Here is a 21,633-nt window from a genome sequence, read left to right as displayed (position 1 = left end):
TTCTCCGTGTTTTTGCTCAATCCACCTCGCAATGTTTGGAATCAGTTCAAAGGTCCATCTACCTTTCTCGAATTGCTCCCATCGTATCTGCCATTCTTCAATTGTTCGCAGCCTTTCTTCTTTTTTAGCCACGTTCGACGGTTTCTGCCCAATGGTATTATGTAACCTATACATCTCACCCGCGAAAGGGTCGATAGGCACCATTCCCGTTATCACATGGATTACGCCATCTGAGACAGTGCGATAGGCACTGGCTACTCGCAGGGCGCCGAGTCTGTATGTGGCTCGTATGTGTTGAAGGTACGATGGCTTCGTGTTTGCCCAGATTGGTGCTGCATACGGAATCACTGAGCTTGCGACTGTTAACAGAAGTCTCTGTATACTTGCGCGAGGGCTGCCAATATTACGCATTAGTGTAATCAACGCGTTATTTGTTCTTACGGCTTTTTCACTGACTGACTGTAAATGATGCTTAAAGGTCATTTTCGAGTCAGTAAGTAGTCCCAGATATCTGATATATGGCTGCGACCTTATGTCGAATAGTATACCTGCGTCTGGATAGAGCAGTCCTTATCTAGACAACGTCCCACGTCCTTATCTAGACAACTTCTACAGAAGTCATGTGTTTGCACACCCATCCTTTGGGCGTGCCTACCTATTAGGCAGTGCCCCGTTATGACTGAGATCATTGTGCTAAGACTGAGATTTTGGCTGAGGTTTAGCAGAGATTCTGTGCGTTTAGCATTTAGAATCGGCCACAGTTGATGGGCGATTTTGAAGCTGGCTTCATTACGCCATCTTTCGTTTGCTTTCCTTACGATTTCTTCAAGGATGAGTAGCTTACATATTTGTTAGGGTATGCCTATGTCATTATCTATGTACTCATCAGTCAATTTAGTGCCGAGTCTCGCTAGTTCATCGGCTCTATAGTTACACTCAATGTCGCAATGTTCAAGAACCCATGTTACCTTTAGGTGAAATGACTCAGCCATCTCGTTAAGAGATGTGCGGCATTTCATGGCTACCTTGGAGGTTGTCGACTATTTTGTGAGGGATTTTATCAGCACTTGGCTATCAGTGAAAACATAGATATCATTTCCGGATACCGCATCACACTGTATCAGTGTCGCGGCTTTCAATATTGCCATCAGTTCTGCGTGAAAGACACTACAGTAGTTGGTGAGCCGAAGACTGAAGGAGATCCCCAGATGTTCATAGTACACACCTCCGCCCACCCTGCTCTCGAGTTTTGAGCCATCTATGTATATATGGATGGCTCGCCTTGTCTCACATCGTCCCATTCCTACTCTTCGCTTGAGGGTAGGAGGGTCGTAAACGCTGTAATGGCAAGTATGGGCGGGAGTGTATAGTCCACCAGTCCAGAAAGCCCCAAAGTGCTAGCCAGGATTTTACTTAGAGTATTCAGCCTTATAGCCGCACTGCGTGTGTTACATATTACCTGCAAATCTACCCGAAGGAAGTTTAATATTGCATATAATGCTTTCAATGGTGTGGTTGACATGGCACCGGTTAGCAAAACAGATGCTAGTCCTTGAACCTTGTCAAGTTTTTGATGTTCACAGCCTTCTCAAGGGCATTCCACCATATTACAATACCATCGTAGAGAATTGGCCTAACCACTGCTGTGTAGAGCCAATGTATCATTCTAGGTTCCAATCCCCCTTTCTTCCCAATAAGCCTTCCGCAGGAGTACAACGCCATCATAGCTTTACGCGCTCTGTCTGCGACTGTGCGAGCCCTATATATTTTGCCCTTGTGGTTTCTCTCGTAGGAATATTTGTTTAACCGCAGATGTTTTATGTCTCCTACTAAATAGTACAGATCCGTTTTTCCGTATTTACTTCTAGTCCTCGACTTTTACACCAAAGTGATAATCTGTTGAGAGATCTTTGTTGGAGATCGCACATTGTTGAAAGGCGTTTACCCGAGATTGCTATTACAATACCCTCGGCATATGATATTATTTCGCCTGCCATTTTTCAAGTTCTTGTAGAAGATTATTGACAGTTAGATTCCACAGAAGTGGAGATGTTACCCCACCTTGGCGAGCACCCCTGATCGGAAGTTTCTTAATAGATGTGTCCCCCAAATTTACGCTTGTCCTTAGCAAAGAAAGCAAGGGAAGCAAAGAAAAAATTTAATTTGACAAATATATGACTTCGAGGACATAAGGTTCGCTTGTGTACTTCAGGGTTAACAAAATTTTAAAATTGCCAAAGATCTCATTATTTACAAAGCCTACGTGCGAGTTTATATAATACGGCCTTTTTTTATTTTATCTCACTTTGTCTACTAAATTCGTCCCGTTTTTTTAAATAGACTTGCAAAATAGTACAAACTACAGTTTCTTTTCCACTCCATTTTGCAAAGTTTCTAATAAAATAATTTAATAACCAATTACTTCAATATATTTATATGCAAAAAATGTTCGCCTTTCAATCGCCTGCCTTAAATACAATTTAAATCTCAATACATCTTGAGTCCTCTTTTCATTTAATTCCCCTAAACTTTCCACCAGCTCTTCCTTTTCAGCGAGCACCTCAAATGCAACTTTGATTTCAGAGCATAAGAGACATACACAGTCTGATAGTTGCCACAAATGTTGGTAAAATACCAGTCAAATAAATCCCACTTGAGTAGATAACAAACTTCAGCACTACGTAGATGCATGCGCACACATACACATGTGAAAATCAACTGGACTCGCTGGGTTTCACATGGATCTCGTTCCAAATGGCACATCGGAAAATTTTATGAATTATGCAAATATAAAAGATTTTCAACGACAAACGTAGCTGCAGCGATTTGGCCACTCAACAGCTGGCTAAGAGAAAATCTACAAAAATCTCAGCTACGAAATGAAATGCCCAAGTGAATGGACGAAGAATGTGAAAAGCCAAAAAGCTTGGCGTTTACTGAATGTTCTGAATGTTGGCAATTGTAATTGCATGGATGGTCGCACGAATGGCATGCCAGTGACGCCAACAACGGCATGTGGCATGTTACATGCCACATACTCGTGCTGTGCTGTGCTTGCGGAATATTTGTTAGGGGAAATGCAGAAATAGCAATGCGAAAGTGCACAGAAACATATGTGCGTACACCTGTGTGCGCAATAATGGCAGCGCTATGCAATAGAAAGTTTTGATTATTTATTTATGTGGTATTTAATTTTTTCTGTTTTTTTTTAATTTAAAAAAATTAATAAAATGTTCATCAAAATTTCAAACATTTCCCTCAGAATCTGAAAGTGCAATATTTTTACTGGCAACCTTGGCCTCAGTAGTCTAGCGTAAGTGCACTAGCCTGCCATCCCAGAGGTTGTGGGTTCGAATCCCACGTAAAGCACGGTCCTCGCACTTTCCCTAACTTACCTACACACCAAATTTAGCGAAGTCCTCAACTATCTGCGTGATCCTTCTGCCAGAAAAATGTGAGACACAGATGGCGCTCCAAGCAGTAAAGGAAGGTGTAGTTCCTAAGCAACGACAGGTGGGCATTCTTACTACTTAGGACTAGTAACGGCAGGCTAATCACCTACCCTGTCAGGAAGCAAATAAATTAATGAAACCAACGCAAGACTGAGTCTTGTCCAGGCCCTATGCTCCCGAGTGGAGTGAACCAGGGAAAAATAAAAAAATCTTGGGTATTTTCTTCATATCCAAAATTTAAAGTTTACCCAGACTTTGAAACTATGATGAAAATGTTTTGCATTTGTTAAATTTTATAATGGCTAACCTCACCACTTTTGTTGCTGGTCAAGTAGCGAAAAAGGCACTTGTCTCAACGCCCATCAATTGTAGATATTTTAAAAATTTCAGGAGGTCTCTCTCGCTTATCAAACAACACAACACTACACCTTGTTGGGTCCCCTGCCCGTCCGGAGTGGAGAGAAATGAAAGAATGAATGAGCGTGCAAGGAAAGTCTCTGAGCTGGACCTTCAGCGAGTGGTAGAGGACAGAAGCATTCCTCTAAGCGAACTGTACACTGCGATTGACTTGAGCGTAATTGCGGGAACCAATAGAAGGTGGTGGTCTCTGACTACTAACTAAAGGGTCTCCAAAGCGCTCTGGCGAAAACTAAATATTAAAAGTAGAAAATGTATGCTTGGATTCAACAGATCAACTACCAACATCTTCATAGGCGTTATAATGTGTCACTGTTCTATTGACAGCCTATCCAATACAATGGGTGTACCTCAGAATGATTTCTGCAGGAGCTTTGGAAATGAAGAAGATATTGAGTCGGTACAAGTACTCCTCTGTTAATGTTCAAAGAAGTCGCACCAAATATTTTGACGATTATTTCTTTGAAGTCCTGAGAAATTTGCAAAATGTCACACTGGAGCAACTTAGTTAGGGGATGGAAATTACATGCAGGTATCCCAATGGACCTTGGGGCCACAGTGTCTTGTCTTAGAAAGGCAACCTGGCTAACCTAACCTTCATCTGTTTGAACTTTTTTTTTAATTTTATGTGAAGCTTGAAACTGTCAATGATATGGTTTTTGCGGTAGTATAAACTACATTAAAAAAAATAATAAAAAATAAATAAAAAGTCCAAGCTTTGCAATACGTCGCGCTGCTATTATTTCGAACATAGGTGTACATACACGCGTGAGCTCATATTTAAGAACGAAGTTTGAGTGGAAGTCTGTTTTCCACTAATTTCTTTATCCTTTTTTACATACACGTGTGACTTTTTTATTAACCAGACTTCGGGGAATTAAATAATTTTAGGAAACGAAAAACTACACTTTCAAGTCTCTACGAAATTCTTTGTGCTTTTTTGAAGTCCAAATTGGAAAATTGCTTAGTTTTGAGCAGATTTTGTAAGAGTTCAGTTGCTGAACTGTGCGGCCCCATTTAGTATCGTTAACTTGAACAACCTCCCTGTAACTGGTGCCTTCCCAAAACTGGATAAAGAAGTGAAGCAAATTAGTGTGGAGATGAGTGAGAACTTGACGAAGCATTACCTAGGATAAAAGCAACAGTCAGATCATTCGTACCCATGCCACTGCTCACGGTTGGATGCTCAAGTAGTGGATGACTTCGTTTACTTGAGAACCAGCATCAGCAGCGTTAATAATGTCAAGCTTGAAATACAACATAGAATCTCTGACGAAGCCAGCATACACTACTTGTTTTTCCTATGGATGATAGATTGCTAGGTTCAGCCTTCGTACGAAGTTGAGCGAGTACTCGACAGCGGGTACTCGACAGCAGAATTCCACTCGCTCATTTTACACGTATTCACACACTCGGCGAATCAGTCGTTGTTGAGACGGTAAACTGAGATTGTGTTGAGAATAATCGAAAAAAAATCATATTGCTCATTACCGTCTAAACAATGACTGATTGGACGAGCATATGAATACGTGTGAAATGAGTGGGCAGAATTCTCTTGCCGAGTACCCAATAACGCGGCAGACCAAGAATGATAGAATAAGAGATATCGCCTTCCGAATTCGCTGTGACGTCAGGCTCTGAGAATATAAAAAACAGAACGAAGAGGACATACTTGTTTTTTTATATGCCGCATAAAAATGTCATCCAAAAAACTGTATTTGGAGGCTTTACATTCATTTGTGCTGCTACAATTTAACACGTCGTCTTCGTTAGTTTGTATATAATTGTTTGCTTAAATATCACAAATCACATAATTACGTGGCTATTCTATGAATTTTCACAATCATATAATTTATCCTACTTTTGTTTGTTTCGTAATATTAAGCGGCCCGACGTCACACTTGTCAAAATAGAAAAATAAAGTAACTTTTTCGAGAAGACGCCACCTTCAGTATTCGTTATTCTTCGTAGTTGAAGGCCAAACCTTCAGAATCATCCTTGGATTCTTAAGGCTGAACCGAATAAAATCGAACTTCTACCCATTTCAGCCGAAGCCGAACCGAAACTGAATATTTTAACTTTCCGTTGTACACCCAGTTCTGGCTGGACCTTTTTGACTTTGTACGAGAATTTAACATACCTGCGTTTATTTTTTTGCTTACGACTTCTGCTTCTAGGTAGCTTCCTAAAATTTAATTTTCTATTGATGAATGAATACAACCAGGTATTTTAACTGGATCCTCGAACAGGACGAAAAAAAGGATGTAAAAAGTTGCATCTTTGGTTGTACACCTCGGGTCTGGCTGGACTTCTATACAAAATGTATGGAAACATATGTGATATGATACATTTTGACTATTTTACGTGCTTTTTTTTCTCTTTCATGGTAAATGTATATTTAGACTATCTTTTACGACCATTTAGCTCATATGTACATATATAATAGGGCTGGTCGATTTAAAAATCGCTCATTGCTCTATAAAAATCGTATTCTAGGGATCAAAACAAGAAACTTTGCCGAAGGAACCATACCTCTAAAACGAATTCTGATGTCCCCCAATTTGGGTCGAACGAAAAATCCCACTTTGACCCATTTAGAGTGCTCCAATCGAGTCCAAATGTATGACCGACCCCCACTAACTTTGGACGGCCGATCCACCCATGCCAGTGGCACCACCCCTGGAACTCCCCTGGGGGGTTCCCCATACAATCATTTCAAAATATCACCATTTTTGGCCTTTACATGAGAAAAGAAACTAAAAAGTTCGACCCAAATTGGGGGACATCAGAATTCGTTTTAGAGGTATGCTTCTTTCGGAAAAGTTTCTATTTGATCTCTAGAATATGATTTTCACAGAGCAATGGGCGATTTTTTTGCCTCCCCACAAATCGACCCGGCCTAGTATATATGTGTGCACACATGTGTACGTTCATGTATAAACCGGTTTTTGTCTCGTTTCTTTGTTCTTTCTACGCATGTACTGAATAATGAACGTTTAACGCATAGCAAAATAGCGCGAAAATAATGAACAAAAACACGAATGCAGTGAAACTGGACCCTATGTGATTGTGTGTATTGGTTATATATGTATTCTTCGTCGTTTCTTTTTCGCATTCTGTTCATCAGTTGCCCAGTAAATGTTGAACATATAACACGTTAGTGACAAAAAAAAGTTATTTACGCGCCAAATAAAGCGTCACTTACGCGATATTTTTTTGACAGTGACGAAGAAATCGAGAAGGATTTATTGCATGAGCCGACGGTTACGCCAGAACAAAGTGCTAATGAGCATTCTTTCTACGGCAGAGATGGAATAGAATGGAAGAAAGATGAGCCATGTGCGGCTATTCATACTCGTCAACATAATACTATGCGATTTCGCTCTGGGTCAAAACACCAAAACTCCGTTGCTATTGAGGTGTTCAAGAAATTTTTTACACCCAAAATTTCATTCATTATCATTTCGGAAACAAATCGATATGCAAGAGAGGCCATTCAAAAATGGAATGAAGCACATCCTGATTCAAAATAAAAAGTTGGAATTGATTTGACTAGCACTGAAGTTGATGCATTTATTGGTATACTTTTGGCCATGAGTGTAACACACAATAATTTGCAGAAAGCGGTAGTTTTGTGGCGTTCGGATCCATTGACAATTATTCGTTCAGCTATGTCTTACTCGTATCATCGATTCAGAATTTCGACACGAAATATTCGTTTTGATAACAGTCGAACCCGTGAATTTCACCCAAGAATCGATAAAGCTGCGCCCATTCGTGATATATGGAATATCTTGAATGAAAGCCTCAAAGATAATTATGACCCGCATTAAAATATTACTATCGATGAGCAATCGAACAAAATTCACTCAATATATTCCATCAAAACCGGCGAAATACGGCATAAAAATCTGGTGGGCATGTGACTCCAAAAGAAAATATCCGTTGCAAGGAAAGTTGTATTGTGGCCGAAAAGAAAGAGAAGAGTGTGTAGTTGATCAAGGGGAAAATGTGATGCTACATTTATCCAACCGACATGTAAACAGCGGCCGTACAATAATAGCCGATAATATTTTCGTCACAATGAATGGGGCTAAGCGTCTCGCTTATAGTGCACTAAAGCTGGCGTCGATTGTGTGGATCAAATGATCACACATTTCACATCAAAACGCCCAATAACTCGATGGACCTTTGCTTTCTTTTGCAGCATGTTGGATGTCATGGCATTGGCAATGTTTTGTATTTGCAAGGAAGTCGATGGGCTTAGAATAGTGATGCCAGGCGCTTTTGACGATTTTATCGAATACATTGGTCATTGCAAACATCGAAAATCGTATGAATAATCAAAGCATTATTTCTCAATTTACTACTCGTTTGGCTATGGAATCGTTTTTCAACAAAAAAATAAATATCCCTGTGAATATCGTAGTTAATCAACCAACCGGTGCCGATACACTCGCAGCGAAAAGAGATTGTCGTCTTTGTTTACAAGAGGGCGATAAAGTTCGTCGAAAAACTCGTTTTTATTGTACTGCACTCTTGCACTGGAGTATTGCCAGTTTGTTAACAGCACTCAAAAGTCTCATATACATGTTTTGCTTGCCTTCCCCCGATCCCATAATAAAGATCATTTCATATTTCATCATAAATTTTATTGCTATCGCATATTGTTTCTTCAATCTTTTTTGAAATGAGTCAAAATAAAGAACAAAAAAAACGAACAAAAAAGGTTTTCCGTTACAAACCGAAATATTTTCAGCGAATATTTTCTTCTGTAGGTAGCTCAACGTATGCCAAAGCCAATGAAAAAGGTAAGAAATTTTAAATATATACCTGCGATGCTTATAAATGATCGCGCATTTGCCATATAATTCACACACAAATGCATGTAAATGCATAGGGTTCTAGCTAGACCCGAGGTGTACAACCGAAGGTTTAAAAAGTGGTGTACAATGGGGTTAATAGGCCTAAATAATAAACAACCGATGATTTTCTAAAAATCCAATATTTTTATTGATAAAAAAAGGGGTCTCAATTACAGTAATTCCAGTTTATAATACACAGCTGTATGTACCAGGACGTTGAATAATGTGTGTGACTGACACATAGATGGCGGCACTAGTACTAAATCAATATTTTTTTCGAAAGTTGGCAACCTTTTTAGGCTTACTGTCAAAATCATATGTTAATCCGATCATTTGTTTACAAGTTACAGTACTTTAAGTGACGCTACTTTTGAGTTTTTAAAAAAAATGAATTCAAAGCAATTCCGTGTGCTGATTTATCATTGACGAGGAATGGCTTGAAAAACATTATTCGGACTCTGCTCCATCAAAAAGAAGCATTTGTTATTGGTATGCCGAATTCAAACGTGGTCGTACAGACACCGATGATATTCCATCTACTGGAAGGCCAAATGACGCTGTTATTCCCGAAAACGTTGAAAAAACACTGAAAATCATTATGTCCGACCGTTAAGTGAAAGTGAGGGAGATTGCCGACATTCTAAAGATATCTGCAGGCAGTGTACACACCATAATACACGAACATTTGGGTATGAAAAAGGTGTTTTCCAAATGGGTGCCACGTTTGCTCACACCTGAGCAAAAACAACAATGAATCGATGATTCAAAGAGCTGTTTGGATATATTTACGCGCAATAAGTCGGAGTTTTTGCATCGGTACATCACAATGTATGAAACATGGATCCACCATTTCACTCCAGAGTCAAATCGGCAGTCTGCTGAGTGGCATGCAGCCGGTGAAAGCCGCCCAAAGCGACCAAAGACGCAGCAGTCGGCTGGCAAGATTATGGCGTCTGTATTTTGGGATGCGCATGGAATAATATTCATCGACTATCTCCAGAAGGGGCAAACCATCAACAGCGACTATTATATAGCGTTATTGGAGCTTTTGAAAGATGGAATCGCAAAGAAACGGCCTCATATGGCGAAGAAAAAAGTGTTGTTCCACCAAGACAATGCACCGTGTCACAAATCAATGAAAACGATAGGAAAATGGAAGAAATGGGCTTCGAATTGCCCCATCCACCGTATTCTCCAGATTTGGCCCCCAGCGACTACTGACTCTTCGCAGACCTCAAAAAGATGCTCCGTGGTAAGAGATTTGGCTCAAATGATGAAGTAATCGCCGAAACTGAGGCCTATTTTGAAGGCAAAGAAAAATCGTTTTACAAAGGCGATATCGAAAGATTGGAAAAGCGTTGGAATGATTGTATCTCCCAAAAAGGATAGTCCCCTTGTTGATGAATAAAAACGAATTTTGGGGGAAAAATGTGTTTTAATTAATTAGTCACAAACATTATTCTTATTTTTACGTTTGTTTTTTAGTAAGTATTTAACATTCCAAGCTTCGGTAATTTTCTATTATAATGTAATAGATATTAGATTGCACGTTTTTATAACTTGTAAGTGGCGTCACTGTCCTAACAATTGCCCAGTAGCCATGCTCGATGGCGGAGCAGATGATATTTCAAAGCAATGTAAAAAAAATTGTGGTTTCGTAGAAATTCAGTTAAACAAATGTTACCAAAACTAAGAATTTATATAATCTTTCCACAAAAAAAATTTTCGGTAAATTTCAGCTCTCTTTTGGCTGCAACCAAACCAAAACCAAACTGAAATTTTTTGGCCGAATATGGCGGAAGCCGAATCAGGAGCCGAAATTCGGTCGTTCTCTTGTTATAAGTTACTTCAGATGGCCATGAAAACGTTTTGAAACCAATCTAAAGTTTGGATTCTGCACACCATCAATTTAAAGTGAATACAAACTCATACCAAACCTTGAAGGGTGGATGAATAGGAAGCATGGCGATACTGACTACTACCTAACTCAGATACACACCGGACACGGCTGCTTCCTTGAATATCTACACCGTTTCCAGCTAGCCGACAGCCCTTTTTGCCCGAGTCGCTCGTATACAGTCGAGAGCGTAGAACATGTGGCTTTTTGTGAAGAACAAGCGGTGTTTCAGAGAAGCACGAGGAATGCTGGCGAAGGCATTCAAATACCCGCCATCTCACAGAAGAAGAAAAAAAAAACTTATAAATAATATTGTTTATAATGCAGGTACGAGGGGTGCCTTTTATTTGGCAGGATTTGGCAGTTTGACATTTTTTGGCTTTTACGTACTCAGAACGTTTTGAAATAAATACCAGCGCTATTTGTTTTGTTTACAGTAACTTAAAAGATTCATCTCGATCCAAAAATTGAATTAAATCGTGAACATTTTCGTGCGATTATTTTTTACAACTTTCGACGTGGATTAACTCAGCAAAATTGCATGGATGAACTTTATTCATTTTTTGGCGATGAAGCTCCATCAAGGACCAGTGTTTATCGATGGTATGGTGAATTCAATCGTGGTCGTAGTTCACTCCAAGACGAATTTCGTGAAGATCGTCCAAAATCAGTTGTTGTTCCGAAAATCATTGATGCTGTGCGCGAACCGATATTGCAAGATCGTCATGTGGCCTATCGTTAGATTGAGACAATCTTAGGCATTAGTGGGACCAGCATACATTCAATATTGCATAAATATTTGACTGTAAAAAAAATTTGTTCGCGTTGGATCCCACACAATTTGTCAATCGCTCAAACAAAGGCTCTTGTCGATTGGACGAAGGAAATGCTCAAAAATACGATCGCGGGGCTTCGAAACACGTCTATGACATCTTGGCAGGTGATGAATCATGGATTTACGCGTATGAGCCCGAAAGTAAACAGCAGTCGACTGTATGTGTGTTTCAAGATGAGCCAAATCCAACAAAAGTTGTTCGCGCACGAAGCACTTCCAAGCAAATGGTCGCCGGTTTTTTCGGAAAACCTGGACATGTCGCAACCGTACCACTAGAACAACGCAGAACAGTAAATTCTGAGTGGTACACAACCATTTGTTTGCCAGTTGCCTTCCAAGAAATTAGGAAAACCAATCACCAAAGACGGATCACTCTTCACCAGGACAATGCGAGCTCTCACACATCAGCTCAAACAACTGCATTTTTGAGCATCCCAAACATCAAATTAATGGGTCATCCGCCGTATAGTCCTGACTTGGCACCGAATGACTTCTTTTTATTCCCGTACGTAAAAAACAAACTGAGCGGTCAACGTTTTTCGACACCTGAAGAAGCGGTTACGGCATTCAGAATGCATGTTTTGGAGGTACCTCATTCAGAGTGGCAAAAGTGCTTCGACAATTGGTTCAAACGCATGCAAAAGTGTATAAGTCTTCATGGAGAATATTTTGAAAAAGAATAAAGTGATTTTCGATGATTAAAATTTGTTTTTGTTCTCTAATCCCGACATATAAAAGGCACCCCTCGTATAGTCTATTCGTTTATTAGTAAGTTTTTTTGCACCTTTGCTAGCAGTTGGACAGTGGAGATGAATTGTTTTAGACAAGCCGACGACAGGTGCAGATGCTTAAGAGTGAAACACTCCCAACAGTACCAAACTGAAGACAAGACAATAGTTTGTGAGTATCGGACTATTGCACATTCTCCGATGTTTCATTTTCTCCACAGTAGCCTGAAAAACCAGTGGGAGTACCAGTGAATACAATCCATGGCGTAAAGTCTCCATACACCCACAGGAGCGAAACCTTGACGCAGGAACCTGCTGTGTCTATTGACATAAACGCAGCTCCACCTTGAAGATATGTTAACGCGGTACCAGGGTGGAAATCAGCCGAGGACGAGGTGACGGCACCTTTTATGATGCTTCTGACATTTTGGTTTATACCGTCTGACTAACAAAAACAAAAAATGGATGTGTATAAATATGAACGCGGGTGCATAATTGGGAAATAAAAATTTTAAATTTTGAATATAACTTTTTTCCAAAAATTAATGGTGTTGGGGGCACCTCTTAATATGCGGGAAGTCAATTAATAAGTTTTATCAATATTTCTGGCATAGAAAGCCAACTATCAGCAGGTCTGCCAAAAGTCATTAAAAAAAATCACTCTGCCCTAATGTGCATTCAAGTATAGTTCAGCCGCACTTGAGAACCACTTTAAACTAAATATTTACGGAACGACAGCATAAATGGCAAAAATATGTACTGCAGATAGTTAGACCGCTGAACTTTAAGTAAAATTGTGCAAAATTGTCACTCCAAATATGACGGCACTCTTACGAGTGGTATTGCCGCCGAGAAGCGTTACACCAGTCAGTGTCACATTTACAGACGCAAGTAAATGTGAAACTGAAAGTAATTATCTGCTGTACTTGCCAATTTGACAGTTTAACTGCATTTCCACAATGGCAAACGGCAAAATGCAGCCAAAGGAGTGCAGATGATTTTTCTGCTGCTTGTAGAGAGCAGCCAAAAGTCTTCTTCCTTTTTTGTACAGTTTGCATACTTTTTTCTTCTTTTTTTTTGTTAAATTTCTACATTTGCCTCAGTTTGGCTCATTGCGCGCTGGCAATGCTCACTGATGTTGACGTTGATTGTTAATTACAACTTAATGAAAGTTTTTGCTTCACTTGCCGCACAGCACATTCAGCCTTTCACTCACACCTACGCATATACACATACACACATATACTTAGTAAATTTTTTGTGTGTATAAATTTTCGCTGCAACCATTCGTTAATGATGCCTGCATAGCTGAGAATTTTGTTCGAGCCGTAATTTTCACTCCAAGTGTAGTTATCAGAAAGCGCAGACAGTCGTCAGCTTCAAGCCGGCCAACCCAAATCAAATTTTCATCACTCACTCCACATGCCCTGATGAAGGTCATTAAATTGTAATTGAAATATTTAACTTTGCAAAGCAGGAACTCTTTACCACTCGATTTACTTTGAAGTGGGCGCAAATATGTGCCTGTGTTGGTGTATGTGTTTTTGGTGGTCTTGTAATTGCCGAAAAATGACAGAGAATAGAAAATTCTAATGGTACAAAATTCGTGATTTGCGCCACGTTACATTCCATTTAATTGCGTTAAATTAAGCATTGGATGTACTTTGCTTTAATTTCTCTTTCGAATCGCTTTGAATTTCGCTCGATCGCTTCTCAAGTGTAAATTTGCATTGACTAATGTCTTTATTCTGATTTAATTATAGAGTTGATAAGCCTTAAGGCCTTTACAATGGAGTTTATTTAGTTTGTTTTCTTTTTGTTGTTATAGTTTCAATAGAAACTGAGTTATTAAAGTAAATTTTTTTGTATAATTACAAATTTAAAAAATTTCTAACTTTTTTGTTGTTTTTCCAGTTTCGATAGAAAGCTTATTTGATTTTTAAGTTTATTCGATTTTTTTATATATCTATAATTACAAATAAAAAAGTTTTTTTTGAAGTGAAACTTCTTAGGCGTCGATGGACGAGCGAGAATGGAGAGTAAAATTTCAAGGTCATGCAACGTTTTGGGCATTTTCGTTCTGCGAGAGAGAAAAAAGATATAACGTAGAGGAAAAGGAGAGAGAGACAGCTATACCTTATATATATCTTAGATACGCTTTAGGTTAATTTTCCTGAGTTTTTGCTTGTGGTTGCTAATTTCTAGTGAGAAATAACACTGCCTACTTTTTAGCGCTTGTTTATTGGTGCAAACTTGTAGGAAATATATTTTTGGTGCCTACTTTTTGGCGTTATATTTCGTTGGTGCCTACAGTTTGGGGCGTTTTTTAGTTCCAATTTTTGGCGTTTTTTTTTTTGGTGCCTACTCTTTGGCGCTTATTTCCGTTTCGTGCATAGTGCTTGTGCGTGCTATAAAGTGCTATCCATTCCGGCGTCCGATTTATTGGTATTGCCTTGCGGAAATTTGTGCCGTTGCTGCGGTCCTGGAATCGCTGGGTTTGTGCGGGTGATAAATGCTCGGAGTAGTCCGCATTGTTGCCACGGTTTATGTCCCGCATTTATCTACACCGGTCGACTTCTCCGTTTTTTGTAAATTTTGTCAATTTGTCTTCTCTGCAAATGTCGCGAATTTATTTGGACAAATATTCTTTCTCTCTCTCTCTCTCATTCTCTCTCGGGTCTCTCTCTCACTCATTCTCTCTGAGGCCTTTCCCTCTTTCTTTGTCTGCCTTGAAAGTTTCATTTCTGTTTTGTGCACTACGCTACACGCACTTTCTGTTTTTACTTGGTGTTGTTGTTGCTTGCTAATTTAATAATTTCTTGTAAAATTCACTGTCATTTGCCGCTAGATCCGAATATGAAGTCAGATACTCAGAAGGTTTTCATGATTAAGCTATACTGAGCTTATTGAATTCTAAAGAAAGTGGTTCACGTAATGGCCTAGTCTCCTAAAGAGCTTAGGATTTAGTGAACTACTTAAAAGTACTCTTTTAGAAAATTAAAGATAATTCAATTTTCCTCTCCTCTATCAGACTGACGGTTTTGTTGTTCTTCATGAATTTGTCGAGAATTTTTAATGATCTATTACAAAATATTACTTTCAAACTCTTTTATTTCTCCCTCTTTTATAAAACGCGTTCGACATGGTGGCTTACTTTGCAAGATAAAACTCATTCAACCAACACATTTCTATACTCTACTTCAAAGATCGACACTTCTTTGTTAATAAAAAAACACCTAGAAACAGAACAATCTGAACTCTAGGAAAGTTTAACTGGGGTACCCCAAGGCAGTATAATGGCACCAATACTTTACTTGATTTAATTGGAGCTTTTGCAGATGACACTGCCCAACTCGCCTCAAAGTGGCTTTCCTCAAACTCCAGAAAGGACTTGATAAAATAGCTCAATGGCTGAAAGACTGCAAAATAAAAGCTAATGAGACAAAATATACTCTAACTTGCGCTAACTTTACACTCTTATCGAAACACTTGCCTTCCAGTTAAAATCATTCCCCAAAATAATTTTACAAAATATCTTGGCATGCATCTCGACGACAGCAAGGAGGAAATGGAAAACACATATTTTCACCAAACACAAACCACTTGGAATGAAGCTAAACATTTGCCAGCAGTTATCCATATTGCAGCAGGCGATTGGCCGAATAGGTAAGAAAAGGCAAATAGAAAGAGATGTATGCTCCATCAAGATGACGTCCGGTTTCGCACAAGCGATACGCCAGAAGCTCCAAACTTATAAACCTGGACCCAGCAAATTATTCACTTAGCACTTTTGGTATTGTTCTTGTATTTTACCTTATTATTGACCTTGACCTTACACTTCCTTTTGGTGTGGGTTTTGACATTGATCTAAATCTGCGGCTTGAATTCAGTCATATATTTAGACTTCACTTGAACTTGAGCTGGAACATTTGTTATAACATTCGAATTTTGTTATTTGTACGATTTTGTGATTTTAATGATTTTTTTTTGGTTTTGCCATTTCCACAGTTTTGTTATTTAAATGTAGCCGCAAAGGACGACAAAAGTTTGACTGAAGATTAACTACGAAAATATCAGACCATCTTTAGATTTAGAAGCAAACAGTCACCAAAAGTAGAAAGTAATATTGGAAGTGTGGAATGAAGTAATATACGCGTCCACATAACCTGGCTGCAAACTGACAATATATAATAAAATAAGTCTTGCTACAGAAGAGTAAATTCAAGCAGCTAATAGGGCATACGCATCACTTATAAAACTTTTCAAATCAAAACTCCAGACCTTGCAAGCTGACCCTATATAAAGGGTGGTTAAGTTTCAAGGCCGGGTGTTGAATGTGAACCACACCTAAACCGCAGTTCGACCACTCTTGAGTTTACCATTGAGTTAAAACGATAAGACAAAACGACAAACATTTGAAAGAAAAGTTCTTAACAAAGCTGGCGCAGTCAAAAATCCACAAGTTGACGAATACGTTGGAGTGGTGAACTGGAGGAACTTATTAAAGCGAAAATGTAGTATGTCGCATTAAAGTGCAATGAATCCGAGGCTTCGTTTTCATTAGGCAGGATTTTTACGGGGCGAGTCCCAAACCCAGCGCCGAATCAGCTATCCTGGGTTACTTTACATTCTCACATTAGCTCGCCCTCGAGAGGGTGTTCGGGAGCCCGGAAGTTGTGAGTTGTTTGGACCATATGATATAGAATCGTCCTAGCAACTCCCAAGTGAAACGAAATCAGTGACTTACCCCACTGCGCGCACTTCTACATGTGGAATCATCCTCCTTTAAACTCGGCTAAAATCTCGTATGCAGTTATCGCGTCAATCTAGTAGACAAGAAGAAAGTGCAACCACTGCGATGACTAGGCCACGTAATGAGAATGGACAGTTCAAGAGCCCAAAGGAAAATACTGCAAGAGGTCACCCCAAAATCGAAATGGATAGATGAAGTGAAGGATGATCTGAAACAACTTGGAAATGGATAGATGAAGTGAATGATGATCTGGCGCAACTTATACAGAGGAACGGGAAGGAAACGGCAACTGACAGAGCAGCATGGAGGACTACTGTTCAGCAGGTCAAAGCTCATAAGCAACTTTTGTGCCAAAGGGTGGTGACGATGATTGTGAAGCTTGCGACCATATTTTCGTATTTTTATTAGATTCTTTTATTAGTTATTAGCCTTAGCGCTTTGAATAGCTTTAAATCCATTGAATTTGTAGTGAATTTAAAAATGAAAAAATTCCTATTCCTGAAATATTTTCAATCTGCAATGATTTAAAATTAAAAAAAAAAATTCTTTAAGTTTCTAGATATGCAAATAAAAAAATAATTTAATGCACTTAATTGAACTTCAACAATACTTTTAAATCAATTGAAAACCTTCCAACTATCCAGAATAGGTCACACACTTCGCTCCTTGAACGCACAAACAATTTAATCGAGCAGTTTTTCTAAGGTTTAAAAAACATTCAATTTAACTATGAAACTTCTCAAATAGCGTCTTCGTACCAGCATGCAAATCTCATTAGAGGTGGCAAAAAAAACGAAATGGACACAAAAAGTTGAAAGTTTTCGGTAAAGTTTTGTTGCAAACTTTCGCTGCTCAGCATTGAGTTGAGCGCACAACAACACAACCACAAGCAAAGGAGTTGCAATGGCACCGTGGAGTCGATGTGCCACTGCAGAGGCCAACAAAGATGCTCTAATGTGCACACCACAGAACTAATGGCCGCACACACACACGCACATTGACATACAAAAAAAAACATACTTGTGAGCAGAAAATATTAAGGAAGCTTACAACTAGAAGTATACATATATATTTAGGTGCAATATGCATTGACTTTATATGTGTGTATGTGTATGCGTTCATGCGTATGTTTGCAAGCCCACGTGCACAGAATTTCGGAAAATTATTCGAGGCAAAAAGCGCTTAAGGCAAGCGTACACAAGTCAGTGCAGGCAAAACTTTCTAGTTCGTTTAAGGAACAATCAGTGATACTTAACACTTTCTCACGAGCAGTCAAGGTGAGTGATTATCACACCCAGGAAGCTGGGCAAGCACCGATCACAGATTCGTGCACGGCCATGCTTTTGCATATTTATTTAGTGTACTTATATGGAAGTTTGTGGTCCTGTGTATGAATCTTGAACTAAATTTCAAAAAGTTTGACAGTTTTTTTCTTTGCATACAATAGATTATTCCGAATTTCGAAATTATTTCAACTTATTATATTAAAAAATATTGCATGTACGTCCAAACATTTGCGAAAAGTTTGAAAAGGAACTGGCGACTGAGAAATAAACAAATGCATTTACAGTATCTAACCAACTACTTAAGAACAGCAAACAAGAAAATCACCAATAGGAGTAGACTTTTAGAGGCCAGCCGATTGCAAACTAGGAAGGTACCTATTGTAGACTTGCTTTGTGAAAGAACCAAACAGAAAAATAGCGACCTTTCTCCTAAAAATCAGCAGAAAGGACCTGAGAATACTGTTGGGTGTAATCACAGGGCACTACGCCTGTGGTCAGCATATGTCTATTCTGTCTTGAGGATGACGACACTGCAGAGCATTTTCTCTGTAGCAGTCCGGCCTCCTCCAGACTCAGACTTAGGATATTGGGTTGTAATATACTGAGTATGGATAAAGTTTATACTCTTCCTCTTCCGGATCTCTTAAAATTCATCGATGAATCCAAGAGAAGAGTAACCTCAAACTAATTTATCCGTCGAGGACTAAAAGTAAATGTGGAATAGTAAAAGTGAATAATTGAAAGTATTGCCCATCGCTGGCTACTACTTTTTTTCATCTTTCTGATAGATCTCGTATACCGTCACGGTAAAACTGTTCATCTTTTGAGGCTATCCATGGATCAAGCCATTTTTTGATGTCTTCATATGAAAGGAACTGCTGGTCAGCTAGACCACTCGCCATCGATCGGAACAGGTGCTAATCGGCCGGCGCAATATCTGGAGAATATGGCTGGTGGGGTACGATTTCCCATTTCAGTGTTTCGAGGTAGGTTTTAATGGGTTTGGCAATGTGAGGTCGAGCGTTGTCATGCTGTAGAATCTCTAGTTCATGTCTCCCCGCATATTGCGACCGCTTCTCACGCAGTGCTCGGTTTAATCGCATCAATTGAAGTTGGTACCGATTTCCAGTGATGGTTTCGCTCGGTTTCAACAGTTCATAATAAATAACACCAACTTAGTCCCACCAAATACACAGCATAACCTTCGCAGCGTGAGCCAGGCCGACGACGTAGAAGCATGACCGGGCAGTCCCCATGAGTTTCTTTTCTTTGGATTGCTGCGATGAATCCATTCTTCATCACCCGTCACTATGCGATGAAGAAAACCCTTCCTTTTTTGCCGCTGGAGCAGTTGGCCACAGGCGAAAAAACGACGTTCAACATCCCTTGGTTTTAACTCATAATGAACCCAAGTCCCCTGTTTCTGAATCATTCCCAAAGCATTCAATCGTTTGGAAATGGATTGATGGATTTGCGGGTAACTCCTAATACTGAATCAAGCTCATCTTGCGTTTGACATGGATCCTCGTTGAGCAATGCCTCCAATTCAGCGTATTCGGAGGTTTGTGGCCTTCCTTCACGCGGACGGTCGTCAACATTAAAATCTCCGTCTTTAAAGCGACGGAACCAATCTCGGCAGGTAGTTTCACTTAAAGCAGCATCTCCATAAACTTTTTGTACCCCTCGATGCGCTTCAGCCGCCGCTTTTTTCGAATGAAAGAGGAAAACCAAAACTTCCTGCAAATGACGATTATTCGGCACAAAATCAGACATTTTCACAAAACCAAAAGTATATGATACCAAAACAAAATCACTAATGTGTCGGATCAGTTTGTTGACCGTATGTCTAAGCTTGGTTTATGACGTTTAGGTTATGTTAGAATCGACTAGCACACACTGCTGGCGGCACCTATTGACAAACAGCGGGAACTTAGTTGCGCAAGTAATAGATAGTATGACAACGTTGACAAGGTTCAAAGACTCGCATCTGCTCTTATTACCCAGTCAATGTCCTGCAAGCTAAATTGTAGAAAGTTCATGATTATCTTACACGGTGTAAGTATGATGTCAATCCGTGCGAAATCCCGCCATTTATGTGATGCTCCACACTTGTCACATTCCATATCTTCGAAATGAGTCATTCTAAGAAACTTTTTCTTTTTTGATTATTTCTTAAATTTCTTAAAAAACGTATATTTAACAAAAAAATAAAACCGACGAATTTCGTTCTAAAAAGCCTATAGTTAATAATATTTTTAACCATGAACAAATTATCTGGTATTATCTCATTTTTATTTCAATTCATCTCACTTCTTCCGACAAATCCCAAAAAGCACATGCAGAGGATTCGAAAAGTCATTATAAAGAAATGTAAATTTTGAAAAGCGAATAGTGCAGAAATCGTATAGCTTTCTCTGTGTCTTCTTCTTTCTTCTTCAGGCCCTTAATCCCTGGTGGGGCATAGCGCATCAATCCCGCCTGTGCACCCTCTTGTACAATTTTTGCCAATGTACTTCAATTGATGTCAAATCTTTCCGATGCTCACTTCTTCCCTTTCAACTGTTCGCCTCCAAGTTTTCCTTGGTCTACCAGGCTTGCAGCCAACATTCGTGAGGGGGTTCCACTCCAATGCCATTCGTGCAATGCATGCATCGTTTTTGCGCAGAGTGTGCCCAATCTCAATTTTTGGCGTTTGATGAGCGTTTCAACTGGCTCCATTAGCACTTTTTTCAGCAGGTCTGAGTTCGAAATTTTTTTGGATTAAAAACTGAGGACGAGTTTTCTCTTAGGCAGCCATTTATAAAAACATGAAGGCTCGAAGTGATAGTACTCTGTGTGATATAGAGGAATACGGGCTTATGGAGGAACAAACATATGTTAGTATGTTCTTTCGAATGTATTTTAGCCAAAAGCCCTCTTTTATGTCACCAAAGACCCTCCAGTTTGACGCCACCCAAATAGTAGTCACGAATTATATTTTGGAACCTTAGCCTTCGCATTCAGTCGGACTGGTGTCGCAGGTCATTAAAAACCATATAGTCCGCGAAAAAAATAAATGTAGCACTTCAACATTACTCGCTACAATGATACTGGTGGCATCGCAAAACGTCATGGAGGTGGTCATCAAAAGACTGCCACCTCTCGTGAAATGGTTCAAAAAGTGAAGAAGCGACTTGAACGAAATCCCCGACGAAGTGCCAATCAAATGAAGAAAAAACTGAAAATATCTGACCGTAACATCCGCCGCGTACTGCAAAATGATCTCAAAGTCAAGCCTTATAAGATCCAAAAGACGCATGATCTCACACCAAAGCAGCATCAAGTCAGACTTGAGAGAGCGAAGGACTTCCTTCGCTTGGCCGAAAGCGGTCAATTTCCGAACATTGTGTTTTCTGACGAG

The 21,633-nt window shown here is 39.4% G+C and overlaps 1 protein-coding gene across 1 annotated transcript in view; it reads right to left on the bottom strand.

Moving 5' to 3' along the window:
• The window catches only part of LOC129237192 (uncharacterized), a 76,312-nt gene extending 55,938 nt beyond the window's left edge, over positions 1-20,374 (bottom strand). Inside the window, exon 1 of the mRNA XM_054871709.1 lies at positions 20,234-20,374. Coding sequence (XP_054727684.1) covers positions 20,234-20,374 — 141 coding nt within the window. The remainder of the gene's footprint in view (positions 1-20,233) is intronic.
• Between the last annotated feature and the right edge of the window lie 1,259 nt (positions 20,375-21,633).

The sequence above is a fragment of the Anastrepha obliqua genome, chromosome 1 (assembly GCF_027943255.1).
Source record: "Anastrepha obliqua isolate idAnaObli1 chromosome 1, idAnaObli1_1.0, whole genome shotgun sequence".
Classification (NCBI taxonomy): domain Eukaryota; kingdom Metazoa; phylum Arthropoda; class Insecta; order Diptera; family Tephritidae; genus Anastrepha; species Anastrepha obliqua.
The sequence above is the reverse complement of the archived record's forward strand: the minus strand, read 5'-3'. Positions and strand labels throughout refer to the sequence as shown.